General features: G+C 48.5%; 2 protein-coding genes across 2 annotated transcripts in view; one reads left to right on the top strand and one right to left on the bottom strand.

Annotated features, from left to right (window-relative positions):
* SMYD4 (SET and MYND domain containing 4) overlaps positions 1-514 on the top strand; it is a 40,296-nt gene extending 39,782 nt beyond the window's left edge. Inside the window, exon 10 of the mRNA XM_065898136.1 lies at positions 361-514. Coding sequence (XP_065754208.1) covers positions 361-514 — 154 coding nt within the window. The remainder of the gene's footprint in view (positions 1-360) is intronic.
* Positions 515-2,627: 2,113 nt separating this feature from the next.
* On the bottom strand, positions 2,628-14,079 carry SERPINF1 (serpin family F member 1). Its single transcript, XM_065898137.1, has 8 exons — positions 13,966-14,079; positions 9,667-9,752; positions 7,830-8,028; positions 7,048-7,203; positions 6,455-6,658; positions 4,892-5,034; positions 3,481-3,691; positions 2,628-3,014 (listed from the first exon to the last, which is right to left on the bottom strand). The coding sequence occupies exons 2-8, from the start codon at positions 9,742-9,744 to the stop codon at positions 2,755-2,757; spliced, it is 1,251 nt and encodes a 416-aa protein (XP_065754209.1). The 5' UTR covers positions 9,745-9,752; positions 13,966-14,079; the 3' UTR covers positions 2,628-2,754.
* Positions 14,080-20,149: the final 6,070 nt, after the last annotated feature.

Raw genomic sequence — 20,149 nt, 5'->3', positions numbered from 1 at the left:
ACATAGAGGCAGTCCACCCCATCAGAGAGAGGGAAAGGGCTGCAGAGTCAGGCCATAGGCGGACTCCATGACTCTAAGGCAGAGACTGCTGAGTAAACCTTGGGGTAAATATCAGATTAGTGCTTTGAGATCTGCCTGTTTCTCAGAATCCTGGAATCTTTATACCTTTTTTTCATAACTCTCATCTCAAACTCTGCCTTTCAGTGTGTTTCTGAGAGTCTTATCTGCCCTTCTAGATTGTAAGATCCTTGAAGACAAAAATGATCTACTTTACATTCTCCACAGGGTATGAGTAGGCCCTCAGTTAATGTTTGCCTGATTGAATGGGTGGATTCACTCCTCTTACCTCCTTTGGTTCAGGTTTGCAATACCCGAAGCTCTGAACACAATACAACAGGCAGAAAAGGTTCTGCTGGTGCACTATGGCCCTTGGAATGACGAGATCCAGGAGCTACAGAAGATGAAATCCTGTTTGTTGGACTTGCCGCCCATCCCTGTGGGACCCAACGAATAGGGTCCCAAGGGGACCTTGACCAACAGGGAAGGAGCCCGTGTGGGAGGAGTTAAAGAGGGTCTGTTGCTACTGAGCTGTCAGCAAACAATACAGGACTTGCCTGACAGTCACAAGCCTAGTGTATGAGGGGAGGGGAGGGCTTAGAAAGCTTTGCAGTTAGAGACGTGCTCACCTATGTTGTTTTTTTTTCTTTCTACATCTTTATTGGAGTATAATTGCTTTACAATGGTGTGTTAGTTTCTGCTTTATAACAAAATGAATCAGTTATACATATACATATGTTCCCATATCTCTTCCCTCTTGCGCCTCCCTCCCTCCCACCCTCCCTATTGCTCACCTATTTTGATGAATGTTTCTTGGAAGTAGTTAACTGCTCTGCAACAAAAACTCCTGTTTCCCAGAAAAAAACTTAAAACTGGTATCTGGAGAACCTAAGCCCTTTAAAAGGATTTTAGCTGATCTGCAGGCATCTGGATGTTAGCCTGGAGTTTTGGCTAGACGCCACCTCACTAAATGATGATAGTCTGTTTCCCTGGAACATTCCTTTGGTTTCTAGTAGTAATGAAATGTTGTGTACCACTCCAGTGGGAACTTAAACTCTTAATAGCCGTATTGTAATTGAAAAATAATTATAAGTAAGAAATTAGAGAGGCTCCTTACCTCTGGAGGTATAGTTTCATTTATGGTACCTAGCTTCCTTGAAGCCTTTGTTAAAACCAGTGGAGTATAAATTGTGAATAGAGAAATAAATATGGGGCCATTTTATTGTTGGGGAATTTCTTCCTAGGATGGCAACTCTAAATTTGTTTTCTACCAGTTTTCGAGTCCTTATTCTCTGGTTTTCATTCTATACTCTGGGCAGACTCACTGACCAAACACTAATAAAATCAAGCTTGTAGCAATGACTTTATAACACATCGTTTCTGAGTTCTGTTTATTAGCAAGCCTGAAAAGAGACCGCCTTTTTCTACCTCCCCAAGCAGGCAAATGAAATACAGACTGCATAATTACTGAGAAGGGAAAAAAAAAAAAACAACTTCAGAAGAAGCTGAGGGTGTGGGCATTGCTGCTAGCGGTTTCACACTTAAGAGACAAAAAGTAGGAATGATAGCTGTTGTCTACCTGGATGTATAGCAATAGTCTAAACCCCATCCCAGTCAGAAGGCCGGGAGACTCTGGGTCTAAACCCTTGGTGCTCTATCACCACTGGGGACCATGTGGTTCAGATGAGTTGGTGGAAAAGAATACGCACTGCTTTGAGAGTTTGCCCACCCCAGCCATGCCCAAGAAGTGCCCAGTGGTTGCCCCGGTGTTATAATCAGGAACTGAATAGCCCTGAAGCTGCCTGGGAGTAGCTTTTCAGGAAGCTCAGTGTTCAGAAAATGGTTCACACTCAAATATTTGAATGAAGGGCAGGCAGAATCGCATTTATCTTCCTTTCTACTAACTCACTTTGGCAAGGGCTGTGGCCAATGAGATGTTTTGGTAGAGCTAACTCTTTCAAGAAGAAAAATTTAGTCTTGACCAATTCTGTAGTTCTTTTCCAAACACTCGGCATGTTTCATGTTCCTGAAAAAGGAGGTTCTGTTGTACTTTGTAAAATAGGCCCCCTTCCTTAAAAAGAATATGTGTAGAATTTTACATAGCAGACCTCATTTTATGTGAACCTGAGAGCTTTCTTTAAATGCTCTATAAAATAAAGAATTCTTTCCTGAAGTTACAGACTTCCTCCCTTATCTGTCTGCATGTTATCCTGTGTTGTCAGGTGACATTAGCTTGATGGGGGGGATATCCGTGCTTGCATTAAAACCTAAAGTCCGGTGTATTTAAGAGCATGGTCCACCGATTGTGGAGACAGGAAGTTCCTTCCTGGGGGATTAGTGACCTAGAGTGTAAATCCCACAGAGCAGAGAATCCATCCCGACATCATACAATGCAAACAACTACAGTTCTTTTTTTTTTTTTACAACTATAGTTCTTATCTCACCTGGTGACTTTCTCTGCAGAGTTTAGTTAGACCCAGGCTATAAATACAGGACCAGCAAATTCCTAAAGGGTTATTTATCTTCATATTAAATTTAACATAGCTCAAAATAGGAGGAACGGGGTAACAAAAGTTAAGGATAAAGCACTTTTATTGCAAAGTATACATTGAAACATAGGGGCAGCCTTTATGGAATATATAAGCTGCCATCCCTCTAGCGTTTTCTTCTGGGGTATTTGAACACTAAATTGGAGTATTAAGTGCCCCTGGGGTCCAGAATTTTGCCTATGAAGAGAAGGGCCCCTGTGTCTGTGTCCCTCAGTACAAAGATGAAAGGTTGGTTAAGGTGATAGTCCAGAGAGAAGGTGAGGTGGGCAGGCTGGAGCCCTGGGCTGGGGGTGGTACCCGCCCCATCTTCATTCCACTCAAAGCCAGTGCGATGTTCCACTTGAGTAAGTTTGATAGGTTTGCCCGTGATCTTGCTAAAGTCTGGTGAATCAAACAAGGACTGCAGCTCTGCAGAGATCGAGAGGGATTTCCGTTAAAACCTTGCCTCATCAACACCCCAAGGAAGAGTACAGTCCTCACTCTTAAATTCTGATTCTCGAGAAGGCAAGCAAGCTGGGAGTGGAAACAACCACTTTTGACCTGTGAGGTGTGTAGAGCTCTGGGCTGGTTAAGGGTTAAGTGACTTGCCCAGGAGCACACAGCAAGTGAGGTTAAGATTAGAAACCAGGTCAGCAGACCTATCTTGAGAGGCAGTGTTCTGAGTTGCTGTTATAAGACGTATGCTCTTGGGGCTGAGGAGTGAGTCTGATAAGGAAGGCAGTTCAGTCTTCCCCTCCAGCACTATTAGAATTAAGGAGTCATCCCTGGCCTCGGTGCAATGCCACGGGGCCTTGGCGTTCCGCTTAGCAAGGTGGAAGGCTCAAAGACTCTACCCCACCCACCCCAGGAGCAAAGAGGTCTTGCAGAAACATACTCATCTCCTGCACGGACTTTGTGAGTTCGCCTTCGTAACTCAGCTTCAGCTTGGGGATGGTCAGGACCGCTTGAACAGTCTTCAGTTCTCGGTCTATGTCATGAATGAACTCAGAGGTGAGGCTCTCTTCTATAATGGTCAGGTTCTGGGTCACTTTCAGAGGCAGGAAGAAAATGATACTCATGCTGCCGGTCAAGGGCAGCTGGGCAATCTGACACAACAGGGAGGAAGCACATGCGTTAGTCCTTTGGAGCCCAGGAGCCTAGAGATAGGCACACACCCCCAAGCCGCCTTCTCCTCTCCTGTAACCAGGCCCTGCCACGCTTTCCCAGCCCCTCATCTATGTAACAGTTGTCTCTCTAAGCTAATTGCTTTCCGGCAGCAAGATGTCTACTGATGTTTCTTCAAAAAGTAGGCCATTGTCCTTTCTTACCTGGGCCTAATACCAACTGAAGTTATCTACTGAAAGAATTTTTCTCCTGTGGTTCTAAAGAGCTAGAATTGAATTCCAGGTCTGTGTTTTCTCCCAAGGTTTGTCTGCCAACAGTTACTGATCATCTGTTATGTACAGAGCCCTGAACTAGAAATGGGGACTCCGGGCAGAGCACACAGAAGGAGCAATACAATGGTCCTTTGAGCAGCGGTCCTTAACCTCAGGTCCACAGGACAGATGGCATCAGAGGTCCCAAGAGCCCCTGAAATCATCTACAGAAATGCATACGTGGCATTTCTGTCCAGTGCTTCAGGTGTTTTGTCCGATCTCCAAAGAAAAAAGTTAAGAACTACTGACTTCGAATTTTCAAAAGTCAGGTAGGAAAGACTTAGAAGGCCAGCAGTTTGGAGTTGTGACGGTTTTTGAAAGTTTAACTTTGACTTCTAGAAATACAAGTTCTCCCCCCAAAAAAAAGAGAAAAAGAAGGAAAGAAAAGACAAGAATTAACACCAGCATTTGAGTGCCCAATCTTCTTTTTAAATTCTTTAATTTCATGCTTATTAACATTTTTTCAGATTTATTCAGACATATAGTATACGTTGATCATGACACTCCCCTGCATACTTTTTTGGGGGGGTGCCGCACAGCATGTGGGATCTTAGTTCCCTAAACCCACATCCCCTGCATTGAAAGCATGGTCTTAACCGCTGGACCACCAGGGAAGTCCCTTGAGTGCCCAGTCTTGAGGGCCCATTTCACATTACCTTATCAACCCTTACCAGAAACCCTGCATGAGAGGATAAGTTTAGATAACTATGCCCCTTTATTTTGAGGAAAAAAGGCTCAGAGGAACTATTAACTTACTGAAAGTCCACAGCAGGTAAAATTTAGACCGCTGTCAGATCTCAAAATTCATTCTATTCCCACTACACCATCCTGCCTGTCCCTGCACCCACTACTCACTCTACCCCTACAGACCTTGCAGTTGAGATCAGAATCCAAGCCGTAGCGTAAAATGGCCTTAGGGTCTGACATCATGGGGACTTTCACGGTCCTCTCCTCATCCAAGTGGAAATCATCTAGGGAGGTCTTTCTGGAGTCAAACTTTGTTACCCACTGCCCTGGAATGAAACAAATGGAGTGCCCTGAGCCCCAGGAGACCAGAAAGGCGTTGGGACCGTGCTGAGACCAAAGCATATTGCTGAAAATTGCCTGGCTTCAGGAATCTTAGTCGTCAGAGGCCCTGATACATCAGGGAATAGCTCTATCTCAGAATGTGCAGTCTGGACCACAAAATTTCTAGGGTCCTGAATACCTTCCATACGTAAACTCAGGAGGAAATAGGTGGATTGTCGGGTTTATTCAAGTTCTGTGATAGCCTAGGAGAAAGGTAAACTGGTGTACACTTCTACAGTGTTGTGTCCGGAAGACAATCCAGGGAGGCCAGAGCTGGAAGGGACCTCGACATCATGTCATCAACCCTCTCATAGCTGAAAAAGCCTGGAACCCCAGAGAGGTGAAGTGCTTACCAGTGCTCACACAGCTAGCCGATAGTTTAACGTGGCCTGTAACAGCTTCTTTCACGTCCTGGAGCTCAGTGCTTCAGGGAGGACTTTTCTCTAGGAGTTTAGGGGTCCACTCTGCCTGATAGACATTTTAAGGGGAGGCTGCCCAAAATCCGACCCAAGGCTCACGAATAGGGCTGGCCTCACACTGGGCCCGTGGAACAGACTCGGGCATATCAACACAGCCTAGAAGAATGTTGTTAGAAAACTAACAACGGTTTATCAACGACCTGCTGTGTGCTCCGGGCATGGTGCTAGGGGCCGTGTGAAGATGGGAGATGGGGGAAGGGGAAGGGGAAGCTGGGGTGAAGTGAGAGAGTGGCATGGACATACATACACTACCAAATGTAAAATAGCTAGTGGGAAGCAGCCGCATAGCACAGGGACATCAGCTCTGTGCTTTGTGACCACCTAGAGGGGGGGGATAGGGAGGGTGGGAGGGAGGCTCAAGAGGGAGGGGATATGGGGATATATGTATATGTATGGCTGATTCATTTTGTTGTAAGGCAGAGACTAGCACACCATTGTGAAGCAGTTATACTCCAATAAAGATGTTAAAAAAAAAAAAAGATGGGAGACGACACAGAGTGTCCCTGAAGTCAGTGTATCGTCCCTGAGTGAGAGACGAGAAAACAGGCCCCAAAAGGCTATGAAGCTTGTGCAGGGCTCTCCAGCCAGTACAGGCAGAGCTGGGCCTGGACCCTCACCTGGCTCCAGCCAGAAGTCTACCAGTGCCTTCCCCAAACAGGTGCAAGAGTGGGAGTGCCCCCTTACCTCTGCGAGTCTTTCTCTACGGCCCCTTACACTTTGTAGGCACTTATCCAATGTTTGCCTTGGGTTTGATGGCAAGCGGGCAGCCCTCAGGCAGGTGCCTCTCCTGGGTCCTCCTCTGCCTTCTTTGACTCCCCCTCTTTCCTGGCCCCATCTGACACTTATTGTCTACCCTTGGCCAAAAGCCGAGTGGAGAAGCCCTCACCCTTGAAGTAAGCCACACCAAGAAGGAGAATGCTGACTCCACTGGGCATCTCCCTCGTGGACCTAGCGATTTTCCCTTTCATCCGGGCCTGCACCCAGTTGTTAATCTCCTGAAGGTCCAGGTGATTGTTGCCGGTCAAGATCCTGGGCCTGGTCCCATACAACTTTTCCAGGGGTGCGACAAAGCTGGCTTTTATCCGCAGCTCTGCAAAGAGACGGGGAAGAGGTTACTGTGCTCTGAGCTAACCCAGCATCCTCTCTGAGAGGTTCTGGTTGACCCTCAGCAGGCCCTGACTTCCTGCCTGGCATCTTCCCGGGACACGCCAGGGCTCTGTGCCAGCTTCCCCAGGCACTGGACGGGGAACAACAGATCTCACTCATTACTGTTTCTCTTCACACCACTGCCCTCGCCCGACCCTCCCACTGCCTCCCTCGGCCCATTTCCTCTTTCCGATCCTCTCTGGGTTCACAGGGCCCCTTCCTGCCGCCCCCCAGGGCCAGGCCTGGCCAGAGCAGACGTGCTCTGGGGTTTAGAAGGAAGCCCCCCTGTGCAGCATGGAGCCCCACGCGCCTCAGGCAGCCCGGGTGACTCACTCCTCTCAAAGACGATACGGGAAGCACTCTTGAGGTTCTTCTCCGGGGCGGTGACGGAGGCAAGGAGTTCCTTATAGGTATCGTGAATGTCTGGCTTGCTGATCAGGTCATAGTAGAGAGCCCGGTGAATGCTGGATTCTGTCCGCTGCTCCGCTCCTGCCAGAGGGATGGACGTGTGAACCTCTGTAACTGCCCACTGGGGCCCAAGTCAGGCCAGCTCCTGGGACGAGGCAGGGACACCACACCCTGTCTTCTTGTCTGCTGGTACTGGGGACGTTCTAGGTGGAAAGGAATTTGAAGGCAATGGAGGAAAAATAGATTTTCCTGAAGGTAGGCTAAAGGCATCAGGCCTAGAGAGATAGAAGGGTGGGAGTGAGGGTTCAAGTCCCTGTGCTTCTCCCATCACAACACTTACCAGACTGTTCTGCAGTTTCCTGTTTATTCGTTTCCCCCGTGAGCTCAGCTGTGTGACCCGAGCGACGGCACATACCGTGCCTGTTTGTGTGCAGTTGTGTCCCCAGAACCTAGCCACACCGACGAGGCTGGCACGTAGGAGAAGCTCGCTTAAGGAATGTCAGTAAGTGGTCCCGAGGCCACACACCCAGGTCAGCAGTGCTCTGCCCCCCGGAGCTCCCACTCCGCACACGCCGGGACCCCCAGGCCCAGCCTCTCGGCCCTCTTCACCCTCCCTGAGTGAAGTGTCTCCAGGGCTTAGAGTCAGATATGTGCAGAGGCCGGAGGGCAGCTCTAGGATGCAGGGCTTTCTGCATCCAGGAACTCACCCAGCGAAAGGGCAGAGAGCGCCGTGGCCACGCTGAGCGGAGACAGGAGCACATTAGCAGCGGGGCTCTCTCTGGATCTCACGCGGTACAAGTCGTAGCCAAAGTTGGAGACAGCGGCCGCCAGCTTGTTCACAGGGACCTTGAAGAAGGGGTCCTCTTCCTCCACTGGCAGCCCCGTGGTCTCGGGGGCCAGGGAGCCCTGCATTTGAGCACAAGGACCAGTGCAGATGAGCAAAGGATGATGGTCTCATCGCTTTGTGTGGGACTGTCCTTCTGGTCCTGAGGGCTGTCCTGCCTGAGGATGGTACGCTTAGCCTAACGGAGTGAGTCTGTGCCCCCTGCTCCTGTAGGGGCGCTCTGCTGGGGAGAAGTTAGCTGGCCAGCTTTAAGCACCAGTGACCTGTGAGCCTCAGGCCTGTAACACATTAAAAATAAATAAGAGGAGAGGAGTCCCCCTTCCCAAGAAATTCTGTTCTCAGGCCAGACAGGCTCCCTGTCTGCTTACCCTTGCGCACTGCTCGCGGGTCTCCACCTGGACCCTCCTATCAAACCCTTCCTGTCTTTCATGGCCCTGATGAGATATCACCCCCTCCACCACAGACTTTCCCCGATGGCCCCAACCTGAAGGCACCTTTTGGCTTTCTGACCATTTTTTCAGAGTCAACTACCACTTCTGTATTAACCGCCTACCATGTGCCAGCCTCTGTGCTAGTTCTTTTTATTTGACTTACTTCATTTCATACTAGTCAATGTAGATGATACCACCAAAGACTACTATCTCAAAACTCTGAGTTCCTTGAAAGCCAGAACTGAGTCTTCCATATTTCCACCCATCCCCAGCACCTACAGAGTAGGTGTTTCAGTAGATAAAAAATAAGTGACTGTCTGTGATGGCCCTGTAAGGATATTTTTAATCCCATTTTATAGATAAGAAAACAGACTCAAGTAACAGTGACTTGTCTAAGATGATAAAGCTAGTGAGAGGTTGAACCAGAATTCAAACTTGGAACTCAAGACAAAGTCCAGGGACTTCCCTGGTGGTGCAGTGGTTGAGAAGTTTCGAGCCCTGGTCCGGGAAGATCCCACATGCCGTGGAGCGACTAAGCGTGTGCACCACAACTACTGAGCCTGCTCTGTAGAGCCCACGAGCCACAACTACTGAGCCCACATGCCACAACTACTGAAGCCCACATGCCTAGAGCCCGTGCTCCGCAACAAGAGAAGCCACCGAATGAGAAGCCCACGCACCGCGGCGAAGAGTAGCCCCCGCTCGCCTCAACTAGAGAAAGCCCACACGCAGCAATGAAAACCCAACACAACCAAAAATTAATTAATTAATTTTTTAAAAAAAGAAGACAAGGGACTGGTCCAGAAGTACCCTGGTCCCTTGTGTGACAGTCACTCCCCCACCGCCACTGTCACATAGCATAGGCTTCTCAGCGTCTGCCTCTGCAACCCGACTGTGCTCTCTCTGGACAGGAAAGAGGCCTTTCCACACTCTCACACCGTCCAAGGCCACCACCCACTCAATGAGACCCACAAGTAATGCAAGGTCATGAGAAAAGGTCTTCACTGAAGGGACAGCCCTGGACTTGTTAGAGCGTTTTTGCCTTTCACCTTGTTGGATCTTACGTTTGTCCCCACTCTGTTCTGTGAAAGGCAGGGTGAGACACTTAATGTTTTGCTGATGGAAAAACCAAGGCCCTGTCTAGACAGAAAGGCCAGAGCCTGGCCTGCAACCTGGGTGTTGTCCTGCCTCCCGTGCTGCCTACTGAGGAGGGGCTGGAATTGCTTAGGCCCCCCCCCAGGCCCCCACCACACACACCCCGACTCTGACCTCCTCCAGGCCCGTGTTCTGGCAGCTGCCGTACCCGAGGAGGGCTCCAGTCCAGAGGAGTAGCACAAAGGCCTGCATCCTGGGGCCTGCAAGAAAGCAAAAGGGGTGGCAGGCTGCTTCCTTCACCCACCACCCTGCAACACCCGGCCACCCTGGGCACGTAGCAGGGCCTTAGCAGGGCTAGGCACCTTCCCTCCAGCCTCCCCGGGCTGGAAGTGGCCCCTTAGCTTGCTGATCCCACCCTCTCAGCATCTCCCCAGCCCTCCCCCTGCCTCACAGCTCACGGTCCTATGGCGAGCTTGTGCTCTCATCCATTGTGTGTGCCAGGAGACCCACCTTTCAGCCTAAACCTCCAGGGTAGTGAAGACCCAGCAGTGGGCTCCTCTGTGTGGACATGGGCTTTTCCCTGCGGGCACACTGACCATCTCTTGATATAGGATTTGGGTCAATGTCTAGTAAAAGCATGGGGGCAGAACCTAGGTCTCAGATGTAGAATCACAGAATATAGAGAATGGGGGCATCTGGTCCAGCCCCTGCTACCCCCAAGTTCTCAAACTCTCTCCTTGAATTCCTCTGCCCTGGAACCTGTGGCCTCATAAGCAACTTGTTCCCTTCTTGGACAGTTCTGTGTCAGAAGCTCTTACTCTCATGGTTAGGAGTGCTGGGTCTAGTGTCAGACAGCCTGGGTTCAAATCTCAATTCTGTGTCTTCTTTGTGCGGCTTGCAGGATCTTAGTTCCCCGACAAGGGATCGAACCCGGGCCCCAGCAGTGAAAGTGCTGAGTCCTAACCACTGGACCGCCAGGGGATTCCCCTCAATTCTGTGTCTTAATACCTCTCTAAATCCTAGTGTCTTCTCTTGTAAAATGGAAATCAAATAGTACTTATCTATTTTGATGAGAATTAATTAGATGATGCCTTCATAGCACTTAGTGAGTGACACCAGAGACAGGTGAGTTCTCCAATGATCCCTGAGTCAAAATGTGTCTCCCTACTCCTGGAACCCCAGGGCCCCCCTTCTCCCTGGGGGTAGCCATGTCCTCTTCCCCCCACTAGCTCGGATCTAGCTCTGAAACCTCCACGAATTCTTCCCTTCAGGTTAAGTAACCCCACTTCTTAGTAAGACCAGCCAAGTCCCTTTACCTCCTGAGCAGTAGCCTCTTTGGATAGGACTCTGGTCTGACCCCTGGACCACAAGGGAAAAGGGAACTCTGGGTCTACGGCTCCCCCATTCCTTGCCTTCCTGCATTCATTGCCTCTATGAGCACACCCCTGGAATCAGGATGTGGAGGTGGGAGGGGAGGAAGGCAGCTGGGGGTGTTCATAAATAAGATCTTCTGAGAGGCCTTCTGGTTAGAACGTGGGACAAGGTCTCAGCAACCAGGACCTCTGCTCTCCCTCCATCCATACTGCCATGTCAAGAACTTATCATCTGGGCTTCCCTGGTGGCACAGTGGTTGAGAATCCATCTGCCAATGCAGGGGACACAGGTTCGAGCCCTGGTCCGGGAAGATCCCACATGCCACGGAGCAACTAAGCCCGTGCGCCACAACTACTGAGCCTGCGCTCTAGAGCCCGCAAGCCACAACTACTGAAGCCCGCGTGCCTAGAGCCCATGCTCCGCAACAAGAGAAGCCACCACAATGAGAAGCCCACACACTGCAACGAAGAGTAGCCCCGGCTCGCTGCAACTAGAGAAAGCCTGCGCGCAGCAACGAAGACCCAACGCAGCCAAAAATAAATAAATAAATAAACAAACAAATTTATTAAAAAAAAAAAGAACTTATCATCTGTCTTCCCTGCCCCTCCCCTCCCCTGCAGCACAAATACACCCTTGTGTGCACACACACAGGCCAAGGGTCTCAAGCTCGCTCTTCCTTTCATATACCCATAAACACACACACACACACACACACACACACACACACACACACACACACACACTTTCCTGACTTCTCAGAACAAATAGGAAAATTAAGAGTGCAGTGTGTGATTTTTGGTCAAAATCCTTAAAATTAAGTCTAATAAGCCACCGGACAACACTGTAGAGCATGAAAGGCCGCAAAAGAAAAGATGGCCTCTGAGTTTGCTCGGCTCACGGCCGGACGGCCTGTGGGCCCCAGCCTGGCTTTCTGTCTAAACGCTGATCTCGAGCACGTGTCTCGCAGTGAGTTCCACAGACCCTTGTGTTCTCAGCCAGCTGCTCTTCCCCATGGCTGCCCCTGCTACTCAGGGAGAAGTCTTCCATTGAGACAACGGAAAAGCTTTCTGCAGTGCAAGATAGAGCCCTTAAGGCCATCCAGGCTCACAGCTGCTCTCTCCACCCGGCCAGCCCCACCCAGAGCTGGCAGGGGCCTTCCCTGGCTGAGCCTCAGCAGACTGGCTTAGCGGAGACTGGAAATTCAGTGAGATGCCGGGCTAGAGGGAAAGCTGTCAGCTCTAGTTCCTGGGCCAGGGTAGGGAACTGAGATAGGAGGGAGGAGGTGGGAGATGTCATCCTGGCATGGTGTTTAAGGAAACCAAGTTCAAATGCACTTGAAGGTGGATCTTCTCTGTAGGAGTCCCTACAGAGTCTGAGTCCAAACCTCGGGTCATGTGATCACTTGTCACCACGTGAGTGGACTGAGGACTAAAGATGAGGTGAGCCACCCTGGCAGGGAAAGGCACCTGGGTCCACAGCTGGCCCAGAGCCAGTCTCCAGGTCTGAATCCCCCACCTCAAGCCCTGGGGATGAGGGAAGTGGAGAGATGATTGAAAACCCCCTGCAAGGGCAGTGAGAGGGTAGAGAGTAAGGGTCTGCATGGGGGCTCCTCTGAGCACACTCGGTGCCCTGTCCAAGATGACTGTTCCGTGGGCTTGTCCAGGCCTCCTTCGCCTGGCCAGGGGCACAGGGACGATGGTGCCATCCTGTCCAAAGGGCAGTGTCCAAGCCAGATTCCTGTCCTACCAGGCGGGGGAGGGCAGGGAGAGGAGGTAGATATCCTCCCAGTCGGGCCAAACTCAGACCTGCCTTCCTGCCACATTGCCCAAATCAAGAAACACAAGGAACTGATTTTGTGATCTTGCCTTCAAGCTGGGAGGATAAGTTTGAGCCAGTACATGTGTTTCAGATTAAACCCAGTTGTGAGACGAACACCATCCCTCCTCCTCCTCCCAGGACCGCACAGCCTCCAAGCCACATGGCAGTGGGCCTCATGGGCAGTGCAGGGAAGGGCACCACCCTCTGCCCTGGCTCTGGGAGGGAGATTCCGAGGGGTCCCTCCAGGCCCACCCCACCGTGGTGACCCCATCAGTGCGCAGGCGACTTTTTTTCTGAAGTTTTGGAACCTGAATGAGTGGGGCCAGGGCACCCATGAGTTTCACCCCCCCACACCCCAGAAGGACCAGCCTTAGGGACAGAATTGCCTGGCCCGCTTCCCCTCCCTCCCCTCAGGCTGAGGGCTGAACTCTTGGTGGACCCGCCTGGGCCAGACAATGATGGGGTTTCTGGGAAGCCTGAAGTTTTTCTTTGGCCCAGACCCGCTCCTTACTGTGGCTTGTCCCAGGGAGCACCAAGGGTGCGGGCAGCCCTTTTCTCCAGCTCCAGCAGCTGAGCCCCCAAATCCCATACACCAGCTGGGCTAAATAGTGGTCATTGTTGGTGAGAGGCCAAACCCCCACTGGTCGCCCAGCGTTTACTGGCAGCTGATTTGGCCAAAGAAAAAGGGTGGGTACTGGATAGAAGGACCCAGCTGTCCTCCATCCCAGCCCTGCCCGGAAGCCTCCCCACAGGCCAGCTGCTTGGCAGTGTCGGGAAGTTACCTTTGAAATCAGCACCAGTTGATTTTGAAAAGGCAGCGGGGAGCTGAGCCCAAGCCATGGCTGGGCTGCAGGATGGGCTGCTTCCCTGACTGCCCCAGTGGAGGTACAGCTCCCCGACAGCCTCCTTCCCCCAAGGCTGCAGAGCCCCCTGAAGTGATGCTCAGACCTGGCCCAGCAGCCAAGCTCTCTGCTTCTTCCCCGCCATGACCCCCCTCCATTGTTTCCCACCCATTTCATTCAGGAGTCTTTCCAACCTCTTCTCCTAGTGGTGCAGTAGGGTTGGGGGATAAGTGGGCTCTGACCCCCAACTCCCTCTACCCTCTCTAACCTACTCACCCTGGTGCCCAAGCTGCAGGAACTACTGTCTCCCCACCTCCTCTCCCTTACACCCCTCTTTTCTCTTCCCTGAAGTACCCCTGCTTCACCCCCATCCCCCCAGCCCAGAGGAGCCTCCCTTCTTCCCCAGACACACATGCAGACCAGACAGGGAGCTCTTTACCTGTGAGTGCGCTGCAGCTCCGCGCCCAGCCTAGGTCTGTACACTGAGGGGGCTTCTGTAAACCCCAGAGCTTTGTCTGCTGCCTCCTAATCCAGCGTCCAGCAGGCTTCAGATTACAGCTACTCCTTTCTTAAAGCGACCTGCACTCAATTTGGAGTCTGTGATTGCATCACTGTCCGGTGTTAACTTTAACCCACAGCTGCCCTTCCACCACACACCCCCAGACAGACACATTCACACACCTGTTCCACCAGACCTTCTTTGGGGTCCTGGCATTCCCACCCAACAGGGCAGCCTGGCCAGCCTGGGTGGGAGCCAGGACTAAGGAAGAGTCTCGCAGGAGGAGGCCCAGGAGGAGGCCGGAATAGAGGAAACAGTGGCCCAGAACTGGGACTCTGGGTTTTTCCTGGTCCTTGGCTCTGGTACTCGGATTTGGGGCAAGACATCACTCATGGCTCCTACCTTTCCTCAGCTGGAGAACGAGGGGTTGGTACTGGGATGTCTGTGTGCTTTTTTAGCCCTGAAATGCTCTGATTTCTGAAGATCAGAAAAGGCAGAGGGGAAATATCTGACCAGAGGAAGAATGACATGAACTGTAAACATTAGTCCTGAGAGGAGGCTGAGCGTGTGTGCCTGCCACCCACCTGGGCACCGCAGAGATCACCTGGGAGGAGACCACCGAGGCCTTGCTCACCTTGGGGCGTTTAGGAACTTGCAATGCAGTTGTGAAACTAAAATACTGACATGGGAAATAATTGGGGAATGTACCAAAACGTTTTCTAGGCATGTGTGGATCCTGGTCAGAAGCCCAGTGGTCATTCAGACAAGGAGGGATCAGAAAAGGAAGGGAGAGCCTCTGGGATATTTAGAGGAAGAGAAAATTTAGGGGAACTTCACCTCCTGTGAGGCTCCAGGGAGCAGAGCTAGGGCCCCTGGAAATTTCCAGTGAACCAGATTCGGCTTTATATAAGGAAGAGTGTATCAACAGTCAAGAGTTCATCCCTGGCGGTCCAGTGACTAGAACTCTACGTTTCCACTGCACGGGGTCCAGGTTCGATCCCTGGTCAGGAAACTAGGATCCCACAGGCTGCAGCCAAAAAAAAAAAAAAAAAGAGTTCAATCATTTCTTTTTTAAAAATTTTATTATGTATTTGGCTGTACCAGGTCTTAGTTGTGACATGAGGGATCTTAGTTTCTGCCTGCGGGATCTTTAGTTACAGCATGAAGGCTCTTAGTTGTGTGGTACGTGGGATCTAGTTCCCTGACCAGGGATCGAACCCAGGTCCCCTACATTGGGAGCTCGGAGTCTTAGCCACTGGACCACGAGGGAAGTCTCCAGAGTTCAATCCATTCAACCAAAAATTGACAGATGACTAAGACTCAGTGCCCACCCTTCAGAAGCTCACTGGCTAATAACAGAGGATGACGTGAGGACAGATCGTATAATTCGGCACATTCTGTGATAGCAGTCTCTACAGCCATGCCATCCAATATGATAGCCACTAACCACACGTGGCCATGGAGCAATTGAAATGTGGCCAGTCTGAGTTGTGATCTGCTGTAAGTATAAAGTACACACTAGATTTTGAACATTTAGTATGAAAAAGAATGTGAACTATCTCAGTAATGTTGACCCTGATTACATATATTAGGTTAAATAAATATACTGTTAAAATTAATTTCACCTATTTCTTTTTTAATGTGGCTGCTAGGAAATCTTAAATTACATATGCGGTTGGCATTGTATTTCTACTGGACAGCACTGCTCTATAGGGTATCATGGCAGCACAGCTGGAATATATGAATCTAAGCTGAGTCTTGAATAAGAATGAGGTAAGCATAGAAAGGTGGGAAGGCGTTACTGTCCTGTGGACAATTTAAAACTGGATCCCTGTCTCACACCATGCACACAGATTAACTGTAGGTGCATTAGAGGTTTAAATGTTTCTGAAAAACAATTTCTGTTTTTGCAGAACCTTTTTTTTAACATTTATATTTAAAAAATTTTTTTTATTGGAGTATAGTTGATTTACAATGTTGTGTTAGTTTCTGCTGTACAGCAAAGTAAATCAGTTATACATATACATACACCCACTCTTTTTTAAATTCTTTCCCCATATAGGTCATTACAGAGTACTGAATAGAGTTCCCTGTGCTATACAGTAGGTCCTTATTTGTTATCTATTTTATATATGGTAGTGTGTATATGTCAATCCCAATCTCCCAATTTATCCCTTGCCCCCTTTCCCCCCTGGTAACCATAAGATTGTTTTCTACATCTGTAACTCTATTTCTGTTTTGTAAATAAGTTCGTTTGTACCAGTTTTTAGATTCCACATATAAGTGATATCATATGATATTTGTCTTTGTCTGACTTACTTCACTCAGTATGACAATCTCTAGGTCCATCCATGTTGCTGCAAATGGCATTATTTCGTTCTTTTTTATGGCTGAGTAATAGTCCATTGCATATATGTACCACATCTTCTTTATCCATTCTTCTGTCGATAGACATTTAGGTTGGTTCCATGTCCTGGCTATTGTAAATAGTGCTGCAATGAATATTGGAAAAATAATTATTCTATATATAATAATTATTATTATAATTCTGTTCGAATTATGATTTTCTCTGGATATATGCCCAGGAGTGGGGTTGCTGGCTCTATTTTTAGTTTTTTAAGGAACCTCCATACTGTTCTCCATAGTAGCTGTACCAGTTTACATTCCCACCAACAGTGCAGGAGGGGTCCCTGCAGAACCTTTTTAATGACTTTTTATTTAAATTATTCACTTATTTTTGAATAGGTATTTCTTAAATATGGTTCAAAACTCAAAAGCAACTGAAGATATACAGTGAATGACTCCTTTTCACTCTGATCCCCAGTCACCTGATTCCACTCCCTGGAGACGGCTGATGTTAATCTCTTTCATATGTATCCTTTCGGAGCTCATTTGAATGGCTTAAACAACAAATGCAAACACAGATACACAACAGGAAAAAATGTAAATATTTTAGAAAAATGTATAGATGGATTTATCTGTGATCTCTCAGTAGGAAAGTTTTTTTAGACAAGACACCAAAAACACAAATTATAAAAGATTGATAAATTTGGCACTAAAATCAAAAACTTGTTTTCATGAACAGATACCATAAAACAAAATGAAAAGACAAGCCTCACACTAAGAGAAAATATTTGTAACACAGATAACTGACCAAAAAAAGATTACTAACTATAATATAGAAAAACTACAAATCAATTTTTTTAAAAAAAAGAAAGAAGAAAACAATGCAACAGAAAAAGAGGCCCAGGTCATTCACAGATGAAGACTCCTGAGGGGCCAATAAACTTATGAAAAGATGTTTTTCACCCGTAATCAGGGGAATGCAGATTAAATACTTTGATACGTGTATTTCACACTCATCAGATGGACGAAATTGAAACATCTGACAATACCAAGTATTGGTGAGCATGTGGACGGCCAGGATCCCTTAGGCCCTCCTTATGAGAGCCTAAATTGATGCAACCCCTTTGAAGAACAGTCTGGCAACAAATGGCAAGGTTGTACATAACCTTATGTGGCAGCCCTAGCAGTGAAAGATGGAAAACCCAAACCCACAACTCAGCAATTCCACTCCTAAACATGTGAGCTGAAAAGACTCTGCACACGTGCACAAGGATGTAGCAAGAATGTTACAGCAGCACTGTGTAGTGGCAAAAAAAAAAAAGAAAGCTCCTTCAATGTCCAGCAACGGGAGATTAGATAAGGGGTGAAAAAAAAAAAAAAAGCCTACAGCTATGAGAAATACTAAAGGGAAGCCACTTAACACAGATTCATCTCACAATATAGAGTGATGCCAAGTTGCAGGATGATACATTTGTGGAAGGTTTAAAAACACACAGAATGATACTATTAATATATACCACTCAGGGATTAAAACTCATGTGGTGAAAGTAAAAGAAATGCATGAAAATAATAAAAAAACAAATTCAGGATGATGGTTTTGGGGGCAGGGGAAGGATTGACGAAGGGAATGTAGGACTATCTGTATATTGAGAATATTTTTTAAGCTGGACAGCGGCCCTATACGATTTATTATACCATTTTGTATGTCCTAATTATTTATAATAACTTAAAAAGAAAGAAGATTTCTCTTTCTTCCGAGTAGCGTGAAAGCAGTGTGTCCCACGCCTGCCAAAGGAGAGGGTCTGCACTGGTGCTTTTCAAGAACTAGGCTCCTGCAGGTAGCCCCTCTCCTGCCTAATCAATGTAATCCTTCTCTGAAGGACCATTCCACAGCCTTTAAACAGCATCTGCTACTCCCTTCTTTAAAGACTCTTCCTTTATGGCCGCATCCCCTAAAGCTACCGTCCATTTCTCCACCCTCCCTCCCAGACATGAGGGGAAGAGCTATTTACTCTTAGCGCCTTTCCTTCCTCACTCTCCAACTTGCTTCTGTGCCCAGTTCTCCTTTGAAATTGCTGTCGCCAAGTTCACGGGTGACGTCTGCGTTGACCACCAAATGGGCATCTCTGCCCTCGCCAGCAGACGGCAAACCGTCCCTCCTTGAAACCCTGACTCTCCATACCCTCTCATTTTTCTCACACCTCAAAAGCCCCATCTTTTCCATCTTCCTTGCTGGCTTGATTCTGGGACACCTTTTTTCGGTCTCCATCTACATCTCCTCTTAGGTGATTTCTGCCAGTTCCATAACTTTCAGTGCATCTGTGAGCTCCCAAATATACACTTCCAGCCCAATTTGACATAGCCACATGGATGCCCAGCATGTAAGAGGAACATACAATTCATCATCCAAACACTTCTAAGCACAAAAGCGGGTGCTGTGAATTAAGCTGGAACCACAGACATAACTCGAACCATCCCAGGGAAGACTGGGACATATGGTCACCCTATATTAGTGTGGCATTTCAGTCATGTTCAAAATGGAAATCTCCAATCAAAAAATCTGCCATCCTAAAATCTCCAGTCCTAAAATCTGTCCCTCACTCTGATTCCCATCTCAGTAAAACCCGTTTTTCTCAACACAAAAATCCAGGGATTTGAATGATAAGCCCCACCATCCTTAACTCTTTCCTCTCCCTCATCTGCCATACAGTCTATGCACAAATTCTATAACATCTACCTGCAAAATATACCTGAAGTCTGACCACTTTCCTGCATTTCCAGAGCCGGCAGCCTGGGCCAAGCCACCCATGTCTCTTGCCTGCTAACCAGCCTCCCTCCTCCTGCATTTGTGCCTCTAAGTCTGTTCTCCTCACAGAAGCCAAATGAGCCTTCCAGAGCTTACCTCAGACCATGGTGCCCCTCAGTTAAAGCCTTCCACAGGGACTTCCCTGGTGGCACAGTGGTTAAGACTTCATGCTCCCAATGCAGGGGGCCAGGGTTCGATCCCTGGTCAGGGAACTAGATCCCACATGCATGCCGCAACTAAGAGTTCACCTGCTGCAACTAAGGAGCCCGCCTGCCACGACTAAGACCCCGTGCAACTAAACAAATAAATTAAAAAAACAAAAAAAGCCTTCCACAGTGAATGAATAATTTCCATCCCCAACGACACGGATGAATCTCACGAACAGGAGGTTGAATGAAAGAAGCCAGGCACAAGGGAGGACAGACTGCACGATTCCTTTACATAAAGTTCAAAACCAGAAAAAACTAGTCTGTTATCAGAACCCAGGAGAGTGAGTACTGTTTGTTGATCTGAGTACTGGTTTCACAGGGGTACTTGGTTCGTGAAACAAATTCGTTGTGCTTAGGTACAGGTACATTTATGACTTGTGTACTTGGCATATTATACTTCAACCCCAAATTTTAACTTGTTTATTGTCTAGACCACTCTACCACCAGGTTTAGGCTCTGGGGGGTAGAGGTCTTGTTGGCTTTTTCATTGCTGCAGCCCCAGAACCTGGGGAGCTGCTGGGCACACAGAAAGCACTTGACTAGTATTTACAGGGCGGAGGATGCAGTTAAGGCAGCCAGACCGGCAGCACGGAGAACCCGGGAGGCGACAGCAGTGACCCTCGGGAGTGATGACTAGATCCAAACCGTGGCTAGAGCCCAAATGGAGAGGAAGAGAGAGCTGAGAAAAACTCAGGAGGTAAAATTAAGCTGGGGGGCTTGCTGATTTAACTTTCCAGTTATCTCTTACCTCTCCTAAGATAAC

This window comes from Phocoena phocoena, chromosome 19 (assembly GCF_963924675.1).
Source record: "Phocoena phocoena chromosome 19, mPhoPho1.1, whole genome shotgun sequence".
NCBI lineage: Eukaryota > Metazoa > Chordata > Mammalia > Artiodactyla > Phocoenidae > Phocoena > Phocoena phocoena.
This window is presented reverse-complemented; position numbering and strand designations above follow the sequence as displayed.

What these genes read in the sequence shown, in the direction of transcription:
- SERPINF1 (XM_065898137.1), bottom strand. Translation starts at nt 9,744, where the DNA reads ATGCAGGCCTTTGTGCTACTCCTCTGGACTGGAGCCCTCCTCGGGTAC. An exon ending in AGAACACGGGCCTGGAGGAG is followed by an intron (nt 8,029 to 9,666) that starts GTCAGAGTCGGG and finishes GCTCAAATGCAG; the next exon opens with GGCTCCCTGGCCCCCGAGAC. An exon ending in GCTCTCTGCCCTTTCGCTGG is followed by an intron (nt 7,204 to 7,829) that starts GTGAGTTCCTGG and finishes TCCCTCTGGCAG; the next exon opens with GAGCGGAGCAGCGGACAGAA.